Here is a 23,287-nt window from a genome sequence, read left to right on the forward strand (position 1 = left end):
CATCAAATATCAGAGTTCCAAAAATACCAATATATTCAAAATTCAACCAACCAATTTCATATCAAATTCAAACACTTTCACATCAGACTCAATCAAATCCATTCAATTTTTCATTACTCTGGTTATCAAATATCAAATGCCCAGTTAGGTGGGACTTTTCAAATGGGTGGCTAGCCTCAGATTGTTCCTGGTGGACGGAACCAAACACTACTAGTACTAGTAACCTCTAACCAAACCCCTAGAGGCTGGGGTCCAAATCAATTACATTCCCACCATGAAATGTAAAGGTTAACTATTATATCCCGTTGACAGGGCCGAATAGTCAACTATTATATCCCGTTGATAAGGGCCAAATAGACCAGAGTGATGTTTTTGTTCAAGTATTCAAACTTACACAACATAATATCTCCACATTTTGTGTCATAAGTAAAACAAAATATTCAAACATATTATTTAGTGCAAAACAATTTGATCCATGCATGGTAACAAAATATCATTTTTCTTTTCCACAATTCAAAATAACATATAAAATAATTTAATTTTATAAATATTGCATTAACTTCCCTTACCTCAAAAGAAGTCCTTGAAAGCTTGGGAGAAGAATAATTCTGAAAAAAATATAATCTACTCTTCACCTAATATAACATAAGAGAAACAATTATTACTATTTATTTATAATTTAACTAATCTATTCCTTATTTAAATAAAACTAATAAATTCCCAATTTATTTCTAATAACACACTACTAATTTAATTAAATTACAATTTTATTTTATTATAAAACTCTATATATATATATATATATATTTTGCTAAATCTATTATTACTATTATCTTAATTATAAATCTAAAACTAAATATTGTTATTTTAATTAATCAATTCAAAAGCCACCCAACCATTCCTCATCTCGGGTACACACCAAAAAGCAAGTTTTTGTTTGTTTTTTTTTTTTTTTTTTTTTTGTTGCCTAATGGTTCATTATATCTATATATATATATATATATATATATATATATATATACACATACAAAAGCCTCCATAGCACTGCCACGCCCCACCTGGAGTTTTTTTATTTTTTTATTTTTTATGCTTCCAGTAGCCCAGTACGCGTACGCCCCCATTATTATTATTATTTTTTTTCCTTCCTTCCTTCAGTGCTCACGCCTTCTTCTTCTTTTTTTTTTTTTTTTTTTTAATAACCCTAACCTAAAATCGAAATATTCCAAGGAAATTTTTTTTTTTTTTTTAATAAAACTTAAGATCTCCCAAATTCCAATACTAAAATCAAAATATTAAATTTTCACTATTTGATATTAAAACGAATTAAAAAAAAATAATCTAACCCTAATCTAGATTTGGGGTTTTCCAAAAAATATATCTAATGTATTTGAAATAGATCAATGAATCTAAAATATTAAACTAGAGGTTAGAATCTTACCTATAGAGATCTGTTCTTCAACCCTGAAATCTGACTCCAACCTTACGTTCTCTGGAATTCTGCGAACAGGAACTCTATTCAGAAAAGAAGGGAAAGAATAAAATTTCTAATTTATACCTAGGGTATTTATTCGTAAAATTACACTTTTACCCCTCTTCCACTTTATTAAATTAATTAATTAATTAATTTAATTAGTAATAACAATTTCCTAAATTACCCTTAAAAGAAAAAGCCCGGGTGTTACATTCTCCCCTCCTTAACAAAAGTTTAGTCCTCTAAACTTGACATACCTGAGTCTTGGAATAATTGAGGATGTTTTTCTCTCATCTCTTCTTCTAACTCCCAAGTGGCCTCTCGGATACTATGATTGTTCCACTGGACCTTTACCAACTTGACAACAGCATGTCGTAGTACCTTATCCATCACATCCACAATTTGAATGGGTACCTCTTCATAGGTCAAGTCCTCAAAAATTTGAATAGGCTCCAACTCCACAACATGAGAAGGATCATAAATATACTTCCTCAAGGTTGAAACATGGAAAACATTATGAACCTTAGACAGGCTTGGGGGCAAGGCTACTTTATATGCCACAGTGCCTACTCTTTCTAATATTTCAAACGGACCCACAAAACGAGGACTAAGTTTTCCTTTTCTCCCAAATCTCATCACAGACTTCATAGGTGAAACTTTCAAGAACACATGATCACCCACCTTAAACTCCAAATCTCGCCTACGCTGATCAGCATAACTCTTATGTCTACTTTGAGCTGCTTTTAATCTTTCTTTAATCAAAGCAACTTTTTCAACAGTCAACTGCACAAGTTCAGGTCCCAAAAGTTTCCTTTCTCCAACATCATTCCAACAGATAGGAGATCGACATTTCCTACCATACAATGCCTCAAAAGGTGCCATCCCAATGCTAGCTTGAAAACTATTGTTATATGCAAACTCTACTAAAGGTAAATGATCATCCCAATTACCTTGCAGGTCCAAAATACAAGCTCTCAACAAGTCTTCCAAAACCTGAATTACCCTTTCTGATTGGCCATCAGTTTGAGGATGGAAGGCAGTACTAAAACTCAACTTAGTGCCCAAAGCTTTTTGTAGACTATGCCAGAATCTAGAAGTGAAACGAGGATCTCTGTCAGACACTATAGAAACTGGTACTCCATTCATTCTCACAATCTCCTTCACATAAAGAGAAGCTAAACGATCTAAAGAAAAGTTCACTTTCATAGGCAAAAAGTGAGCAGACTTTGTCAACCGATCAACAATCACCCAAATAGCATTATTACCCCCTAAGGTTCTTGGCAATCCTATCACAAAATCCATGGTAATATGCTCCCACTTCCACTCAGGAATAGCAAGTGGCTGTAAAGACCCTGCTGGTCGCTGATGTTCAGCCTTCACCTGTTGACACACTAAACACTGAGCCACAAATTGTGCAATATCACGCTTCATACCTGACCACCAATAGTTTTGCCTCAAATCTTTGTACATCTTTGTCCCTCCTGGGTGGATTGCAAACTTGGAACAATGAGCTTCCTCTAAAAGCTCCCTCCTTAAGTCTTCATCATTTGGGACACAAAGTCTAGTCCCAAATCTCAAGATCTCATCATCTGACAAAACAAAATCAGGTTTACTGCCCCTCTTAACTTCCTCCATAACTTGCACTAATTGGGAATCATTCTTTTGTAGGGTCTTAATTCTCCCAACTAAGTCTGGTTGTACTCTGAAATTTGCTACAAGTGCTCCTAAGCCCATAACTCGAAAGTGGACTTGTAAACTCCTCAACTCTTCAAGTAACTGCCTTTGACAACCTCTAATAGCTGCTAGAGAACCAACTGACTTCCTACTCAAGGCATCAGCTACAACATTCGCCTTCCCAGGATGATACTGAATAATACAATCATAGTCCTTAAGTAGTTCAATCCACCTCCTCTGTCTCATGTTCAATTCCTTTTGGGAAAATAAATACTTCAAACTCTTATGATCTGTGAATATCTCACAAGTTTCACCAAACAGAAAATGTCTCCAGATCTTAAGTGCAAAAACCACAGCAGCTAACTCCAAATCATGAGTAGGGTAGTTCCTTTCATAAGGCTTCAACTGTCTAGAAGCATAAGCTACAACTCTCCCATGCTGCATAAGAACACAACCCAAACCCTGATGAGAGGCATCACTATACACCACAAATCCTCCTGAACCTGAAGGGATAGTCAAAATAGGAGCTGACACTAATCTATTCTTCAACTCTTGAAAGCTACATTCACAATCATCAGACCACTCAAACTTAACTCCCTTCTGTGTCAACTTAGTTAAAGGTAGGGCAATCTTAGAGAACCCTTCTATAAACCGCCTATAGTAACTAGCAAGTCCCAAGAAACTTCGAATCTCAATCACAGTACTAGGTTTTCTCCAATTAGCTACAGCATCTACCTTGCCAGGGTCAACTGAGATGCCATCATTGCTTACCACATGCCCAAGGAAAGAAATTCGGTCTAACCAAAACTCACACTTCTTCAATTTAGCATACAACTGCTTATCTCTGAGGGTCTGTAATACAATACTCAAATGGCTCTCATGCTCCTCTCTACTTCTTGAGTATACCAAGATGTCATCTATAAAAACCACCACAAACTGATCTAAATAGGGTTTGAATACCCTATTCATCAAGTCCATAAAAGCAGCAGGTGCATTAGTCAAACCAAAAGGCATAACAAGAAACTCATAGTGCCCATACCTAGTTCGAAAAGCAGTCTTGGGTACATCTTCCCCTCTAACCCTCAACTGGTGATAACCCGATCGAAGATCTATCTTAGAGAACACACAAGCACCTTGTAACTGATCAAACAAATCATCAATCCGAGGAAGGGGATACTTGTTCCTCACTGTCACCTTATTCAACTCCCTATAGTCAATGCAAAGTCTCATTGAGCCATCCTTCTTTTTCACAAATAGAACAGGAGCTCCCCAAGGTGAAACACTAGGCCTGATAAAACCCTTGTCTAATAACTCTTGAAGCTGAACTTTCAACTCCTTAAGCTCCACAGGTGCCATCCTGTATGGGGCCTTAGACATAGGACCTGTTCCTGGTACCAGATCAATGGTGAACTCCACCTCTCTCTCTGGTGGCAAGCCAGACAAATCCTCTGGAAAGACATCAGGATACTCTCTTACTATGGGTATGTCTTCCAACTTCAAATCACTTTCATTACTCATCACACTCGCCAAAAATCCTTGGCAACCCTTCTTGAGCAAGCTACTAGCTCGCAAGGCTGAGATCATACGCAGTGGTCTGTCCACATGCTTCCCTTCAAAGCTAAACTTAGGCTGACCAGGAATACTAAACGTCACCCTTTTCTCAAAACAATCAACAGAGGCATGGTAGGAAGCTAACCAATCCATCCCCAAAATCACATCAAAATCCTGAAGGTCAAGGAGTACTAAATCAACTGGCATTTCCCTATAACCAATCATCACAATACAATTTCTAAGCATTCTACTAGCCACAACAGAATCTCCCATAGGAGTAGCAACAATCAAATCAAAGTCCATGCTAGCAACAGGCAAACCCAACAAACCAGCAAAAGATACTGAAACAAAAGAGTGTGTTGATCCAGGATCAATCAAGACTCTAGCAAATAAGGTGTGGATTCGGAGAGTACCTGTCACCACATCAGAAGTGGCCTGAGCATCTCGATGAGTCATAGCAAACACCCGTCCTTGGGCTTTGGGTTTCTGTTTATCCTCCTTATTTTCCTCCTTAGGCTTCCCAGTGATGAACTTCCTATTCTCTAGACAATCTCTGATCAAATGTCCTTGCTTCCCACAACCAAAGCAAGCTCCAGTCTCTCTATAGCATGGCCTACCCCCATGCTTCTTACCACAAGTAGGACAAGCCCCATCTAAATTCTGCGCTGCCTTCCCTTTATTCTGATTTCTTCCTGATGTAGACCTTCGCTGTGCTTGATTACCATGAGCACCATCACTCCTATTTCGCTTCCTTTGCTGTTCTCTATACTGATGAAGCTCCTCATTATCTTTCTCTGCTATAAGGGCTCTGTCAACAACCTCTGAATAGACACCAAGCTTCAGAATAGATATCTTGTTCTTCAAATAAGGTTTCAATCCATCCTGAAACTTTAATGCCTTTTCCTCCTCTGTAGCAATCAATTGTGGGGAAAAACGTGATAACTCTGTAAATTTGGCCTCATACTGAGCCACAGTCATATCCCCCTGTTCCAAACGAATAAACTCTCCCACTTTCTGCCGCCTAACACTGTCAGGGAAATACTTCTTGTAGAAAGCCTCCCTAAATTGTCTCCATGTTATGGGTCCTTGATCCTCCAAAAGTCTCCTAGTCATACGCCACCAATGATTTGCCTCTTTATCTAACATAAAAGCTGCATAAGAGGCTTTTTGCTCCTCAGAGCAATCTATGACACCAAAGAATTTCTCCATCTTAAGGATCCAAGCCTCTGCCTCTGTGGGATCTGTAGCACCAGAAAAGTAAGGAGGACCCAATTTCTTGAAGTCATCAAAAGAGCTACCCCTAGAAGATGAAGACTGTCCCTGAACATTAGTCTCAACAGCTCGAGCTTGGCGTTCAACTAAACCAGCTAGTGTCCCAAGATACCTATAGATCCCTTCTGCACTCACGGGAGGCAAACCCTCAACTGGAGGTACATCATCATTAGCCTGACTGTTTTGGGAAGATGCAGGTCTCCTTGGTGGCATGGTGTCCTATAAAGCAATAGGTGTAACTAAATTAGTCACTAAGAAGTCAAATAAACAAATCAGAATTGTAAGGAATAAAAGGAATCAGACTAGATGAAGTTGAAACTTAAACTAATACGTCACTCATCTATTCCCAAAGGTACACTAAACAAGTTCCCATCAAGATCACAACCTGGTTCTGATACCACTCTGTCACGCCCCAAGACCCACTCCAAGGGCGTGACGGTCATTTCACACCTCAAACCCGAAGGCTTAAAGTATAATCTGACCCAAACAATCATATTGTAACTGGATGTTACCAATTACCAAATACCTGTTCAGAGTAGCGGAACAAAATCTAAAATCCTCAAAATTCAATTTCCAAATAACTTCCAAATATCAAAAGATCCAAATGAACATAACTAATAGTTAAACAAAATCCAACATAAAATCCTAAGTCAAATCCTAATGATGACCATTCCTCAGCCTAGCCATCACTCCTCACCCGAACTAAGAGTACCTGAAAAATTTTCAACAATTGGGAATGAGCTCACAGCCCAATAAGGAATATTAATGCAATTCATGGATCAAATATTTTCATTTCCAATAGGAGATATCATTTTTTTTTTTTCATCAAATATCAGAGTTCCAAAAATACCAATATATTCAAAATTCAACCAACCAATTTCATATCAAATTCAAACACTTTCACATCAGACTCAATCAAATCCATTCAATTTTTCATTACTCTGGTTATCAAATATCAAATGCCCAGTTAGGTGGGACTTTTCAAATGGGTGGCTAGCCTCAGATTGTTCCTGGTGGACAGAACCAAACACTACTAGTACTAGTAACCTCTAACCAAACCCCTAGAGGCTGGGGTCCAAATCAATTACATTCCCACCATGAAATGTAAAGGTCAACTATTATATCCCGTTGACAGGGCCGAATAGTCAACTATTATATCCCGTTGGTAAGGGCCAAATAGACCAGAGTGATGTTTTTGTTCAAGTATTCAAACTTACACAACATAATATCTCCACATTTTGTGTCATAAGTAAAACAAAATATTCAAACATATTATTTAGTGCAAAACAATTTGATCCATGCATGGTAACAAAATATCATTTTTCTTTTCCACAATTCAAAATAACATATAAAATAATTTAATTTTATAAATATTGCATTAACTTCCCTTACCTCAAAAGAAGTCCTTGAAAGCTTGGGAGAAGAATAATTTTGAAAAAAATATAATCTACTCTTCACCTAATATAACATAAGAGAAACAATTATTACTATTTATTTATAATTTAACTAATCTATTCCTTATTTAAATAAAACTAATAAATTCCCAATTTATTTCTAATAACACACTACTAATTTAATTAAATTACAATTTTATTTTATTATAAAACTCTATATATATATATATATATATATATTTTGCTAAATCTATTATTACTATTATCTTAATTATAAATCTAAAACTAAATATTGTTATTTTAATTAATCAATTCAAAAGCCACCCAACCATTCCTCATCTCGGGTACACACCAAAAAGCAAGTTTTTGTTTGTTTGTTTTTTTTTTTTTTTTTGTTGCCTAATGGTTCATTATATCTATATATATATACATACAAAAGCCTCCATAGCACTGCCACGCCCCACCTGGAGTTTTTTTATTTTTTTATTTTTTATGCTTCCAGTAGCCCAGTACGCGTACGCCCCCATTATTATTATTATTATTTTTCCTTCCTTCCTTCAGTGCTCACGCCTTCTTCTTCTTTTTTTTTTTTTTTTTTTTTTTTTTAATAACCCTAACCTAAAATCGAAATATTCCAAGGAAATTTTTTTTTTTTTTTTAATAAAACTTAAGATCTCCCAAATTCCAATACTAAAATCAAAATATTAAATTTTCACTATTTGATATTAAAACGAATTAAAAAAAAATAATCTAACCCTAATCTAGATTTGGGGTTTTCCAAAAAATATATCTAATGTATTTGAAATAGATCAATGAATCTAAAATATTAAACTAGAGGTTAGAATCTTACCTATAGAGATCTGTTCTTCAACCCTGAAATCTGACTCCAACCTTACGTTCTCTGGAATTCTGCGAACAGGAACTCTATTCAGAAAAGAAGGGAAAGAATAAAATTTCTAATTTATACCTAGGGTATTTATTCGTAAAATTACACTTTTACCCCTCTTCCACTTTATTAAATTAATTAATTAATTAATTTAATTAGTAATAACAATTTCCTAAATTACCCTTAAAAGAAAAAGCCCGGGTGTTACAGGAGCAGCCTCCACGCTCTCTACAGGACTCTTAGTTGATACAGATCTGGGAACATCGCCTTCTGACACTTGTAGACCACCTTCTGCACCAATTCCATACGATGTGGATTTAAGACATCCTCAAACTTCACCAGCTGCTGAAGAAAGCTGTGTTAACAAGAATGTTACTGCTGAACTTGTGGCATCTTCTATTTATGTGGGGCAATTTGCTTGATTACTTGAGCAAGGAAAACTGACTGTTAAGGCTGATCTGATTTTTGAAGAATACAGTAAAACTTCTGCTGAGATTGGTGAATTTGAACAAAAATCAAATTCCAAAGTCATGAAGATTCATTTTGTTGTGGTGTTCATACAGTTGGCATTAATCTGCACCAAAAACTTCTAGTGGTGAAGGAAACTAATTCAAATACGATCCATACACGTGGAAGTAAGCAGCTGAAAGGAAAGGACAAATTCGGACATGAAATGGAAGTAGGGGTCTTCGCCAAGGTTCATACTGAGAGAATGGTTTCGTCTTCAAGATTTGGAATCCCATCAAGACCTCTTGCCAAATGTTCTCCTCATGTTTGTTTTCGTTTGCTATTATAGTTGCCTACGGTGTCGGATTTCATTCGAATTTTTCAGACAAGTCTCTGCATTCAGCCCATGGAAATGACAACCAGAATTCCAAAACAACAGCGATCAGACCAGTTCCCAGATTCCAATTGTTGGATATGTTGGTCAGCCATATGGAGCCCCGTCACTACCAATCTCCTCCCTCTAATATCTGTAGCTGAATTAGCATCACCAGCTTCATACGATTGGCATCTGGTCTACCTCTTTCATTATACTTTCCTCAGAATTTGTTTTCCAGACAGCAATGGCAGGTTCCAATTTGGAACCCAATAGCTAAATAGAACCCACCTGGTAGTAAAGGTCAGCAAGCAAGGCTTCAAAACAGAGAAAATCGGAAGTGAGAAGACCAAAATCTTGTGCAATAAGTAAAAAACACTTCAAATGCCATATCCTTTTTCATTAGATACAGAAGGAGGACTCTCTCTGGGTAGGAATTGTAATGAAATGGAAAGGATGGGATGTCATGATACAAAGCTGTTTTATCGATTTAGCTTGGGAATTGACAACTTCGTCTTCAAACGGTGGAATTCCATGAATAAGGAGCTTTAAGACATGCCAACAAATTGCCAAGGAATAGTCAGCTTCTTCACCCAACAGTGAAACTAAAAGTGGAAAGAGCAGAGTAGCATTGTTTTTAGGACCTTTTATGATTGCCATGCATAAAAACAACTCAATAGCTGAAGTTGAGTATATTGACAAATCTGAGAATGAACCTCCAACTTATGGAGCTGAGCAGCAACGCAGGAAATCTGATCTGGAATTAAGACCTACTGCCACACTACAAGCTCTAGTTGATGATTCAAATTGTGATCTCGAGAAACTAAAGTTGAATCCAGACGACATTGCTGATGAAATCATGTATCAAACCCTATGAGCTTTGACTCTGAAATGAATATGGACAGTTCGTTTCCAGTCATGCCAGCAGTATACGGAGATCTCTTCACACAACCACCAGCAACGCAGTCACATCCAAACCCCCAAACCCCATTCGCCATGACCGGTCTGGTGCACACTACTCTCTTCCTTTCACACCCCTCTTGCTTTCCTCGTGATTTTACATGTCTTGAATTGTGTTTTCAAAAATCGTTTTCATCCAAATAAACCTGATTTTAGAGAATCATCTTTAGACCTTCTCTAGGCATTGAAATCTAAATTTCAACACCCTTTTGCTGCCATTTTCCTTCCAGCATGCGTCTTCACTATTTTATTTGATTTTCAACTAATTTTCTTGATTTTCAACAAGCATGAACAAACTTCATGATTCCAAACAATGGAATTCATAGAATCGGCTCATGCAAAATCAACTTGGACCTTGGTGGGGGGTCCTACATTCCTAATATCTTCACTAATATTGATTTTAAAGACGATTTTTTGGTATTCAATTGATTTTGATTCTTCTTGGAGATATGCTTGAATTTTTTATTGGGCTAACCTTGTTTCCCATAAAGGCGCTCTAGCTTGCTATCCAGGTACGCTCATTTTCATCCTTTTTTCAAGAATTCTATGGACTTGTATGCCATTGATGACCATATCCATATTTGACGTGATTCTTGGATGTCTTGATATATGCCTGATTTGCTTGAATAAAACAAATATTGTGTGTTACATTTCTACACTAACTTTTATGTTTTATGATAGCGCTTGAAGAGCGGTTCAGGTACGCACCCTAACTCTCCTTTATTGCAATTTGATTGTGTTTGGCATGCCACTCTTTAAAATCACCTAGCCTATTTAGGTATCTATAATTAACTGATTAATTGTCACACTTCCCTTAACTTTGTCAGTAGAGACCTTTAGAGGGCTTAGAGGGGTGCTACCTTTTAAAGGTACCTTCCTAATAGGTAACCTGATCCCCGGACTTAGACTCGGGTTTTTCAAAGACATGCTTTTTCCAAAAATTATGGAGTCACATTTTAAGGTTTTTCTTTCTTGTTTTATTTTCCCTTTAAAATAAAAATAAAATAAGTGGCGGCTCCAACTTTTTCCAAAGATTAATTTTTCACAAATAAAAAGCGAGTATCGCCGATCGAGTGGGGATGCACGTGAAAAATGCGGGTCCACAATAGAATATACTATTAATTTAAAATAGTATCATTAATTTCTTTGATTGCAATTATATTGTTAGTTTTTAATTTATAGTTCAATTTTTATGTACAGAGGGTTGAGTTAAACATTGATAATATTTTTTAAATTGTAAATTATCATACTATTAAAATAAATTTATAAATAAATAAAAAAATGTAAAATTTGATGAGGGTACAAAAAATTGTGATGAAAGTACAAAGAATGTAAAAATAGTTGGGGAAATGTGAAGAGAGTATGAAGCATGTAAGAAGTGTAAGAAGAATATGAAGAATATCCAAAAAAAAAAAAAAATAGTGTGAGGAGGTATGAAAAATACGAGGAATATACGAAAAATGTAAGGTTGGTATACAAAATGTGAAAGAGGTACGAAAGAATATGAGAAGAGTAAGAAAAATATGAGAAATATATTAGAAATGTGATAAATATACCAAAAACGCGAGAAGCATACAAAAAATATGAGAAGGTACAAAGAAAATGAAAATAACATGGAAAAATTGAGGAGAATACTAAAAATGTGAGGAGGGTATAAAAAAGTAAAGAGATCTATGTTTTTTCTTAAATATGATGTTGGAGTTATATTTTTAGTTAATTCAAATTTTAAAAAATCTTATATTTGTTCTCATCTTTTAAAAGACATTTTAATATGAAGGAGGAACCACTCTAAGGTAAGCTTGAAAATGGCATGTACAAATTCGAACTCTCTGAATCAACCAATTCTCATTCAAATTGTCACTCTCAAGAGTCTTTTAATCATCTTGTTGTGGTAGTTAATAATGCTATCTAAGACTTTTGATATTTGGCATTCTTGTTTAGGTCGCTCTTCTATTGAGATTGTAAAGAAGGTGCCCCCACTCTCTATTTTCTTAATTGTTTATTTTGCATACAAAGGGTCAAGCTTTGTCTATATTTGTTCACTTCAAAAATCTTATAGAAAACCAATTTAATATTAAGATAAAAATGAATCTGATGGTAAGGGTGAGTTCAAGCCTTCTCATTCTTTACCAATCATGGCATTAAACATTGATCGTCTTGTCCCAAAATTCCACAACAAAAGGGTTGGATAGTACGTAAGAATCATTATGTTGTAGGTTAACCTTGTTCGCTCAAGAATCTATGCCATTCAAATTTTGGGTGTATGCATTTTGCGTTGTTATTTTTCTTATAAGCAAAATGGTTTCTTATATGTTGAACTTTTAATCTCCTTATGAGGTTCTTATTAGATCAATTCTTGATTACTCTTCCTTTAAATCCTTTGGGTGTCTTTGCTACCTTTATTCGTCCTTTCAATAAACAAAAACTACAATATTGGTCTACTAAATATCTTTTTCTTGATTATCTCATTCCTCACAATGTGTATCTTTGTCTTGATTGGACCTTTGATAGAGTTTACATCACTCATCATTTTGTCTTTGATGAATCTTGTTTTCTTGTGGCTATGAGCACTCTCCCTAATGTTTCTATTGACTCATTTGCTTCTCTTACTTTTCCACTTGCTTTTATTCCTATGTGTTTTTTCTCCTTCTCATGCTTCCTCTAATACTTTACATTCTACTCATCATTCTTCTTTTGTTTCCCTTTTTTGGTCCCTTATTCAACATGTGGTATTGGACTTTAGGATGCATCCATTACCTCCAACTATTAATAGTCATCCTATGCTCACTTGTGCCCAGGATGGTGTTTTTGGACCTAAGACTTATCAAGCTATGCTTCCATTGAGTTGTTTACTTTTCAACAATCTATCAAGGATCTTCATTGGTAAAAAGCTATGGGAATTGATTATGATGCCTCGAAGAAGAATGATACATGGACACTAGTTCCTCTACCTTCAAAAGCTATGGGAATTGATTATGATGCCTTCAAAACGATTTTTAACTTTAAGTTTGAATTGGATTAATTGGTTTAGTTGAATCTCTTATTGATTGATTGAAGTGCTTCTTTACCTTGATAGAAGGAATTTTTGGAAAGTTTTTGGTAATAACAAGGACACGACATTACCCAAGGAAAATGTTGATGCATTGAAAAAGTGGAAATTTTAAAGGTGAAATGATAATGTTTATGCTCAAAGTAAAATTTCTAGCTCATAAAATTTGATAATTAAATCCTAAAGCTAAAATTAAGGAGTAGAGAATACATGATTAAAAATCCAACACGAAAATTCATGGTTTGCCCACTTAACCATCTTTATTGGAGTTGGAAACACTAATATTAGCTAATCAAGATGTTCAACTAAGTATATCAGCCAAAGTTCATCCACAATTGAAGAGGAAGTCAGAAAAACAAAAACAAATGAAGATAGCAAAATGCTCTGAGACGAAAGAAAAGAAAACAAACCAGAGAGGTAGTAAGGAAGAAGTTGACAAATAGAGTTTGAGAAGAGAAATATGAAATGCACTACAAAGAATTCAAATAGAACAATGCTGAATGCTTCCACTATGGCAAGAAAATGTTGACCAAAGGAAAAAATCAACTAAAAGTAACTTGGTTATATGTATATGCTAATCACTAAAGTTATGTTCGGTTCCTGAAAAGTACTAAGAAAAGAAAAGGAAGTGCCAAGGAAAACAAGCAAACAAACCTACAAAAAAGTAATCAAACTTGGAGAATTGGAATGTTATGTAGCATTTAGTTATCAAAACAGTCAACAATGACAAAGAAAAATAAAGACCAAAGAAGGACAAAATTCAAACCTCTACAAATCAATTAAGAGTAAAATGTGCATGGCTACAACCAATAAAGTAGAATTAATTCCTCAAATTAAATAAGTAGACACAAGTTTAATAAATTCCAATGCTCTAGAAGCCAAAAGAAGTACAAAGCTTCATAAACATTGTACAAACAACTCATCCAGCCACATGGTTTTGCAGCTGGAAAAATTAGTGGTTCTAGAAACATTGCCATTTTTAAAATCTCTGTATCTTCACTCTTAAAGCTGAACATCTTACTGATGTTAAGATAATACAACCAGATAACATTTCACCAAATTCTATAAACAAGGAATCGAGTAAACCATTCCAGCACCTTAGTCACAGCAGTGAAACTAACTGGGTGCATAAAGAACAGCTGACAATTATATACAATAATTCATAAGAATGCAAAAATTCCAAGCTGGTGGCACCGCTGCATTAATTTAGAAAGGAATCGCTCCGCAGGAACTAACTAGGTTCATAAATAATAGCCGACAACTTGCATTCATCACCCAACACCAACTTTGCTTCATTTTCTTACTCAAACAACTCATATGCGCCACCCAGTGCTAGATAGAACTCAAAACTGTTAGAAACTTACATAGGTTTAACAACATATTCCAGCATAATCAAAGGTTAGATTCAAATAAAAATGTTTGCCAAAAATATTGAAGAAAAGAAGAAAGACTCCTTCAAGAATTTCAGTTGCTTCAATCAAAATAAATTAATAAGAGAAAAGATGAAGACTAACCAGAGGTTGACAGAGATATAATATACAGACATGATTCGAGGAGTTCGCCAAGAATCATCATTGATTTCAAGCATGCATGACCAAATCAACAGAGAGGTTTTTATTGGAAGAAAGCGCCTGGATGATGGTAGTCATTCTTGAGGGCGTTTGCGCTTGAGCTTGAGCGTGGGACTGTTAGAGGCCCCCTGACTGCTACCACTAGAACTAGAGTCCATTCCACTTCCGTGGAGTCCATCTCTGTCACTGCTTCTCTCGACTACATTACATCCCCTACTCTTAAGTTGTTTTCTATTTTGTAGATGGATTCCTTCAAGATCTTCTGCATATATAAGACATACCCCACACTTCTTCACCACATTGGATGCACTTGAGTTGAATCTGTGGGCTGCTTCAAAAGAAATCTCAATGTAATTCCAGTCATTGGGGTCATTGAATTGAAACAACCTCAACTGGGAACATGGTTGATAACCCAACCAGACGTGTTCTGACCCAAGAATGTCTCCTTTCCAATGGAAATCATGACCAATGTCTTTGAAGTCTCCATAATAAAAAACATCAGAATTCAATCGACATATAATTCTCTCAGGGAGATGTTCAAGAATAGAGCAGAGAACAAATCCTAAGAAGTCATCATTGTACCAATCTGTAGGCAGCTCTATTTTTATAAACGATCCCACATTCTGATGCCAGATCCACTCGGGAATTCCACTGCCAGGAAAAACAATACTAAATGCAATATTTTCAAGCAATTTCTGCCTCACAACAGGTGAGGTAGTTACAGAGGAAACAGAAGCAGAGGAAGACGCGTCATTATGTGGAAATCTTTGTAATGCATTTCTCTTTTGATCACTGGATTGGTCCTCAACTGGTTTGGAACAATTATAGAATAGGAACTGTAACCCCTGCAATGTGCATACACTGGATGAGGTTGGAAAAAGGGCAGTGCAATTGTGTGCATCTACGTCTCGGATACTTGGTGGAAGCTCTGGAATTATTATGAGACTCTGGCAATGCCCCAATCTGAGGTCTTTTAGATTTGTAAGTTGACTGATGCCAGCAGGTATACTTAGAAAATTATTTCTGCTTAGATCTAATTTCTTCAATGAGATTAAGGAGCAAATATCATTGGGGATTGCTCCTTCTATTAGTTTGAGGTCACTTAGATCTAAATTTGTGAAGGACCTGAAACTAAAAAAACTAGAAGGCAAGCGCAAACCGACCCCATTTGAACTGTTTCTATGCATTAACCAGAATGAAAAGAGTGACCCCAAAGAGGTAGGTGCTAATATTTTACATCCAGGATAGATCAATACTTGGAGGTTTCTCAAGAGAACAATTGACTCAGGTGGTTGAGTTATAGCAGTTCCATCTGCATGGAGCTGTGCTAGACGTTGCAGGCTCCCGAGGTTCCTCGGCAAATTGTTCAATTGTGAACAACCAGAGACAATGAGTGTTTCAAGAGATGTCAATTTACACATGCCTTTTGGAAGACTCACAAGGTTTTGGCATTTCCTCATATTCAATAAAACGAGGCCTTTTAGACGGTCAATTGATGAGGGTAGCCCTTCTATAGATGTTCCATCTAAAAGAAGCTCTTTCAAGTTTTCCATATCCACCATTACTTCTGGAAAATTCTCTAGTTTTGAACAGCCAGAAAGAAACAGATATTCAAGGGATTTCAACCTACAAATACTCGTGGGAAGACTCTTAAGATTTTTGCACCTTTTCAGATCCAATAAAACAAGTCTAGTGATATGCCCAATTGAGGAGGGAAGTTCCTCGATAGCAGTTGAAGCCAAATGAAGCTCCAATAAATGGTCCATGTTACCTCGAATATCTGGAAACTTCTTAAGCCCTGAGCAGCCAGAGAAATTAAGAATTTCAAGCGCTTTCATGTCGATGATGCTAGGAAAACTGCTAAGCTTTTTGCAGTTTTTCAAATTCAATAAAATAAGCTTGCTCAACTTTCCAATAGACGGGTGAAGTATAAGCAAACTTGAACAACCATCAAGAATTAGTTTCTCTAGATTGGGTGCACAAATTGAGATGTCTGGAATTTCAATGAGGTGTTGAGAGCAACTCAGTCTGATAGTATTTAACTTTTCAAGAAGCTGTAATAGAAAAAAAAAATTATTTCTTCAATGTATAAGCTTTCATGGACTTTGGAGATTAACTAAAGAAGAAACATGAAAAAATAATCATACCATGTCATTTTCCCAAAGTTGTGTTAAGCTGCTATAACGCATATCAAGTTCTACAAGGTCCTCCACAAAAAAACTTGATGGCAAAGATTCCAAAGGATATCCTTGCCAATAGAGATATCTTAGCTCTAAAGAAGGAAATTCAAAGTCTTTGGACAACTTTACTTTATTATCCTCCCTTGTAGAAAAAGATTCATGATCCAAATAGATTTTGAGCAACCTAAGATTCTTCATCATCTCCAAGGATTCAGTAGTAATGTGTATCGGCTTTGGTATAGACAAGTTGAAGAGTATCCCTTTAATTGCCTTTGTTCCCTAACAAACAAGAGTAGATAACAAGTGAAGAGCAAAATACATAAAAGTAAATTAAGATTTATAACTTCAGCAAAAATGATATTATTGAAGCTTTTGTATTCTAAATATCATTCAAGTTTGAAAGTAGGTTCATTTGCATTTTGTTCTTACCATTTTTCTTGTCAACACACGACTTACAACCTCAGGATAACACAATCTGCTCCATTTTCCAGGGTCTTCAGGAAATTTTTGTCCAACAATGCCACGTCCCATATGTCGTAACAAATCATGCATCCATATGTTGTTGTCTATAATACTTATGAGGCACTTATCACCAAGGACTCGTAGTCCACTCTCTGCAAAGAAGTTGCAAGCATCTAGGATTCTTGTAACAAAATCTTTATCCTCTCCATTAAAGAAGCAAGCAACATCTAGGAATATTTGCTTTTGTGTGCGATCTAATTCATCATAACTTCTCATAAGCACACATTGAATTTCTCGGTTAGGTTCCCGTTCTAGTTTATGCAATTCACTTTTCCATTGTTGTATTGTCTTGCCATATAGGAAAGAACCCAAAACTTTAAGACCTAACGGAAGACCATTAACATAATGTACCACAGAGTTTGTAACTATTTCATAATCTTCTTTGGGATGGTTCTGTTTAAACGCATTCCAACTAAAGAGTTCAACAGCTTCCTTGTGATCTAATTTCTTAGCCTCATATAATGCATCCATTTCATGCACCTCCAACAAATGCTTATCTCTGGTTGTTACAATAATTCTACTTCCTAAACCAAACCAATTATGATCACCAGCTAAGGCTTCCAGTTGATTCAAATCATCAACATCATCAAGCACAAGGAGGACCTTTTTAAAGCATAATCTATCTTTTATCATATGGATCCCTTCATCAACGTTGCTTATAAAGTTCTTCCTTCTTGGAAAAATATCTTGAAGGAGTTGCTTTTGTAAATGAAGTAGACCTCGACTTTTGGAGTCCTCTCTGACATTAGCAATAAAGCTAGCAATCATGAATTGAGCGGAAATTTGGTTATATAAGACTTTGGCAATGGTTGTCTTACCAATTCCTCCGAATCCATAAATCCCAACCATGCGAACATCATTTGATAATAGGTCTATAATCTGAGGAAAATTTTCTTCCAATTGGTCTAAACGATAATCCATCCCGATGAGCTTCTTATCAACATGTAAGATTTTTTGACTAAATCTCATCAAAATAACATGAGTAATATCCTCAATATAATCTGCCTCAGACCTGCCACCAGTAAGGCACATAAATGGGTGAGGCAATAGAGTAACAAACAATAGAAAACATGAAGTAAACTTTACTATGTTTGGTTTCATATAAACACTTGAATTATGGGCAAGTACAATGTGTTAAAGGGGATAAAGATGAATTGATTAGATCTTTCAAGCACCATTAGAACACCATAAAAAAAGGGTGTTCTAATTAATGTTGTCTTTTATTCATCTTTCCCACCTCCATACATACTAGAAGATTACTCCCTCCTTAGCTGATGTTCAACCTTTATTTGAAACTTTATACACTTACTTTCATAAGGTTCTTTTTCATTAGATCTATTCTAAGATGACATTTGTTTGTATATAAAAAAAATACTAAAGCTATATTTGGTTTTTAGAAAATTCGAGGGAAAAATGCAAGATAAAGAAAATAGAAAGAAAAGTAGAAGGAACAAAAGAGTAAAGAAAAATAAAAACAATAGATATAAAATCAATAAATTATTTTTATTTGCTACTTCAAAGTGATTTCATTTATTTTAACTCATCGATATAAAGATTAAATCATTTAAAAATATATAAGTTTCTATGTAATTTTAATTGCATTTGATTTTCTTTGGTATTTGCTATAGGATAACGAAATATGAGAAAATCATTTTGCTTAACTTTTTTTTTTTTAGTACTTTTCGAGAACTAAACATAACCTAAAAAATGAAGCATAGTTGTTTGCATATACCAACAGATTAAACCTATAAAAGAATGGAAAACAATAAGAAATCAATCAAACTTTCATAAAAGGAAAAGCATACATAATGTTGTTTTCGATTTTGAATTGAATAAGTTTAATCAAAGAAAGGTAAAACTTATTACCATTCATAACAATGCAATCCTTCTTATAACAATTATCAATATTGATTACCAAAACAGTAAAAGCAGTGTGTCTCACTTAATCACACATACAGTTCAAAATAAAACATCTTACTAAAATGTCCATTTCCCCTTAACAAAATGAAAAAGGGAAGGGAAAGCCCACCCAAAAAATCTAGAGCATTTTTTTGTGCAAACAAATTAAACAAAGAGTTCTTTCTGGCGTTTCAAGCATAGAGATAGAGTTTGAAAGACTTTATTTTGAATAAGGCAAAAGGTTAGATGACATTTAAAAAGTACCAAATTTCAAAGTTTCAGGAAGAAACTTTTGTCTTTCCTCTTGAGTCCCCCCATCTGCATGACTTAAATTCTTAAAAGACCTTTATATTCAACTTATATTTTGAAAGGTAATGTTGTATCATACAAAAATAAAATAAAATAAAATAAAAGAACTCCAAATTGGTTCTCTGATGAGAAAATCATCATATTTGTCCCTTACATTTCACATATTCACATGCCCCACCATCATTTTTCTTGGAGAACCAATTTGGAGAAATGGTTTAGAAAATCTATGATTTTTTTTTTCTATTTTATTTGGTGAAAATTAATGGACTGGATCAGTGGGATCACTTACTATTTTAGTTTTCAATACTTGATATAATCATGTAATAACTGTAGATTGCTTTACTGATAGGATGTAAAAGGTCCTAAATTTGTAAATTAAATGGTCTCTTAATTGGGAAGAACTAACTGCCACATGTTGTAACTGATCAAGAGGAGACATAAGATTTTGATTTTTTAGGATAAGAGGCATACGCCTATTAGACCCTCTAATAGATTTCTGTTTTATAGAGAGACTCGCAGAAGATTGTATGTATAAAAAAATATGCATTATGCTGTACTTACCAATCATGTACATGCCATCCAGAAAGACTGCCCACTTCCCTCAAAGCTGCCCTCCACCTCTGTGTCTGGTGGCCAAACCCATTTCTTTCATGATAAGCGAATGCTTCTCCATAGCTGCCCTTCTGATTTCGCACATGGGAAGGATCCACATGATAGAAAACTGGAAAAACTATCTTTCCCATTTCTTCCCTGCACTCCATTATCCTCACCAGTTCTTCCAAACACCAGTTGGAACGAGCATAGTTGTGCGAGAGAATTACAAGAACCAACCTTGACTTCTCAATAGCGTACAAAAGACCTGGTGCAATATCTTCTCCCCGTAGATCATCGATTCTAAAGGTATGAATCCCTTTACGATATAGAGATTATCCGTGAAGTTGTGGCTGGTATCTTTACCCTTAAAGCTCAAGAAAACTTCATAATCCCATGGACCAATAGAAGTACAAGAAGAAGAAGAGGACGCCCTAGGACAATCCATGCCCACGAGGTTCTTTTCAACATGTAACAGCTCCCGGTTTAAACTCCTGCAAATAGTGGAAGTAATCTCCTCGATAACAAGTGCCTCAGACCTGCCAGTTGTAAAGCATGAGACCTTTGGTGAGTCAACAGATACAAACACGAAACTTATCGTCTTGAAAGAGTATTGCCCTGTCATCATTGCTCGCTTCCAGAGAACCAATTCGGAGAAATGGTTCAGAAAATGTATGATTTTTCTATTTTAAATAACAAAAGATGTATTTACATTCAGTTTATAACACTTTTTGCACGTAGGATATGGAGATCCTGAATTTGGAAGAGTCTCTTAATTAATTTTCCCAATCAGGAGGAGATATAAGATGTTGATTACAACTTTAAAAAGGATTTCCATTCATCATCAGGTGTAAAAAAATAACGAATACTTGGAAATAAAAAAAAAATAAAAAATTGATATTTACCCATCCTGTAAATACCATCCATTAATATTGGCCACCACCGTCAACGCTCCCCTCCACCTCTGTATCTGGTCTGGGTTTCTTTCATGCCTTTCAAATGCTTGTTCATAACTCCCAGTCTGTCTTCGCACATCGGATGGGTCCACGTGGTAGAAAATCGGAAAAACTAATTGTCCCATAGACTGTCGCCGCTCCATGATCTTTACCAGTTCTTCCAGGCACCACCTAGAACGGGCATAGTTTTTCGAGAGAATTATGAGACAAATCCTTGACTTTTCAATAGCTTTTAAAAGTTCTGGTGCAATCTCTTCTCCTTTTCGTAGCTCTTCAGCATCTCTAAAGGTACGAATCCCTTTCCGATTCAAAGCTCTGTAGAGATGATCTGTAAAATTATGGCGGGTATCTTCACCCATAAAGCTCAAGAAAACATCGTAATTCCATCCACCAGTAGAAATAGAAGATGAAGAAGAAGACGCTCTTTGACTTTGAGGGTTTGCAAAAGCCATCCACTTTTGCTACGAGGCCTCACTCAGCTTAAATTGCAGGTAAACACTGGTAGGTGGAAGGACACCGATGAACTCTCCCTTGGAAGGTGGGGACGCCGTGTGCTGAAATTCTTGAGAAGTTCTCTCCTGGATCTCGAGTCTTTTCGATTGTTTACAAATGATTCTCCATGTATCAAATATAAAAACTGATTTTAATATTTTTAATTATTATTTTATTTTAGATGCCCATGACACATGAATCTGACCAAACTGGCTTTAGCATACAGGTTCTCATGCCCATGTATCCATCTTCTCCGAGGAAGAAAGAAAGACGATGAAATCCAACGGAATTCATTTACTGTGTGGGTTTTTTTTATTTTTTATTTTAAATGAAATAAAGGGTTAATTTCTTGATATTGAGCGTAAATAGATTAATTAATTCTTAATTTAAAATTTAGTTACTTTAGCACCATGTATTTCCCTTATAAAATTTTACATTTAGAAATAAGGATTATAGTTAAACACAATTATCTAAAATATTTTTACCTAAATTCTCCTCAAAAAATAAATGAAATAAATTTGTAAAAGTGCTAACGAACAAAATTTGAAACTACTATTGATCAGATGTGGTGATTAATTGTATTTACATCAAATATCAAGGATTCGATCGAGTAAAATTAGCCCTACAATAAGTGTTTAAGTTAGATACTTATTTAAAAAAAAACAAAAAACTCAAAACCTCACCAAAAACTTCTTGCCATCTCATGAAAATTGAATTTTATTCTCTTCAAAATACATTATCCACCTATGATCTAGTTTTCTTATAATTTATTTGCAAATTATGATTTAAAACCAATTTTTAAACAAATTCAGTTCTCTTGGATTTTATTTTCTCAAACTTGTTTTAAAAAAATACTTTTTCGGGCATTTTTTTTTTTTAAATAAGAGCATTCTATAAATTATTTTTTAAAGAAAAAATAAAACAAAAACTCATTTTGACAATTTTAATTGTTTGTAAAAACAAATTTTTATTTTAAATCTTATAAAAATTGTAAATTCATTTCAATGGAGATTAATTTAATTTACATTATTATAGATTTACTCTTGGTAGGTTGGAATGGAGGACGAAATTTCGTGCCATCGACCTAAGAAGCATTCAAGTGTTTTCTCCTAATATTTAAAGACTCGTATATTCTTGAAAGGAAAGACTCATATATTGACTGGTTTCCTTATGATAATTTAATATCATTTTAGGTGATCAATGACAGGGCAATCACTCATCTGTCTTTTTTATATTTTATAAGAATGTATTGTACCTTTTGCTTCATGAGCAAGCATGAAAACCTTGGAAAATCTTATTTATAGTATTGATATTAAATTAAACTCCACATGGCATCCTTTGCTTGTCAATCTATTCTACTATTAAAATGACAAAAATTACAAGTATTTAGCTTCCATTTAATGAAATTAGAAAGCACTTGATTGTGAGTCATTTTAGTTTCTAAGCTTTCCATTGAAGCAAAAGGTAGTTGAGTTTATTTCCAGAAGTAGAACTGCAGTTGAGAAATTATGGAAATGAATCCACAATTTTTTTTTTTAAATATTTTAGTTCTATTGAGTTTTATTTTCTCAAACTTATTTTTAAAAAATATTTTTAAGTTAAAAAATAATTTTTTGGCATTTTTTTTAAATAAGAGTATTTGATAAATTATTTTGTAAAGAAAAAAACAAAACTAAAAACTCATTTTGAT

The 23,287-nt window shown here is 34.9% G+C and overlaps 2 protein-coding genes across 2 annotated transcripts in view; one reads left to right on the forward strand and one right to left on the reverse strand.

The window, feature by feature from the left end:
- The window catches only part of LOC104882714 (uncharacterized), a 92,562-nt gene that overhangs the window by 52,860 nt on the left and 16,415 nt on the right, over nucleotides 1–23,287 (forward strand). The gene's annotated exons all lie outside the window — the stretch shown is intronic.
- LOC100251044 (disease resistance protein RUN1) lies at nucleotides 14,646–21,557 on the reverse strand. The gene is made up of 6 exons (XM_019216360.2): nucleotides 21,055–21,557; nucleotides 20,475–20,688; nucleotides 20,120–20,394; nucleotides 17,258–18,362; nucleotides 16,796–17,107; nucleotides 14,646–16,702 (listed from the first exon to the last, which is right to left on the reverse strand). Exons 1-6 carry the CDS (start codon nucleotides 21,555–21,557, stop codon nucleotides 14,723–14,725), a joined length of 4,389 nt encoding a protein of 1,462 aa, XP_019071905.1. The 3' UTR covers nucleotides 14,646–14,722.

Source organism: Vitis vinifera, chromosome 18 (genome assembly GCF_030704535.1).
Source record: "Vitis vinifera cultivar Pinot Noir 40024 chromosome 18, ASM3070453v1".
Classification (NCBI taxonomy): Eukaryota; Viridiplantae; Streptophyta; class Magnoliopsida; order Vitales; family Vitaceae; genus Vitis; species Vitis vinifera.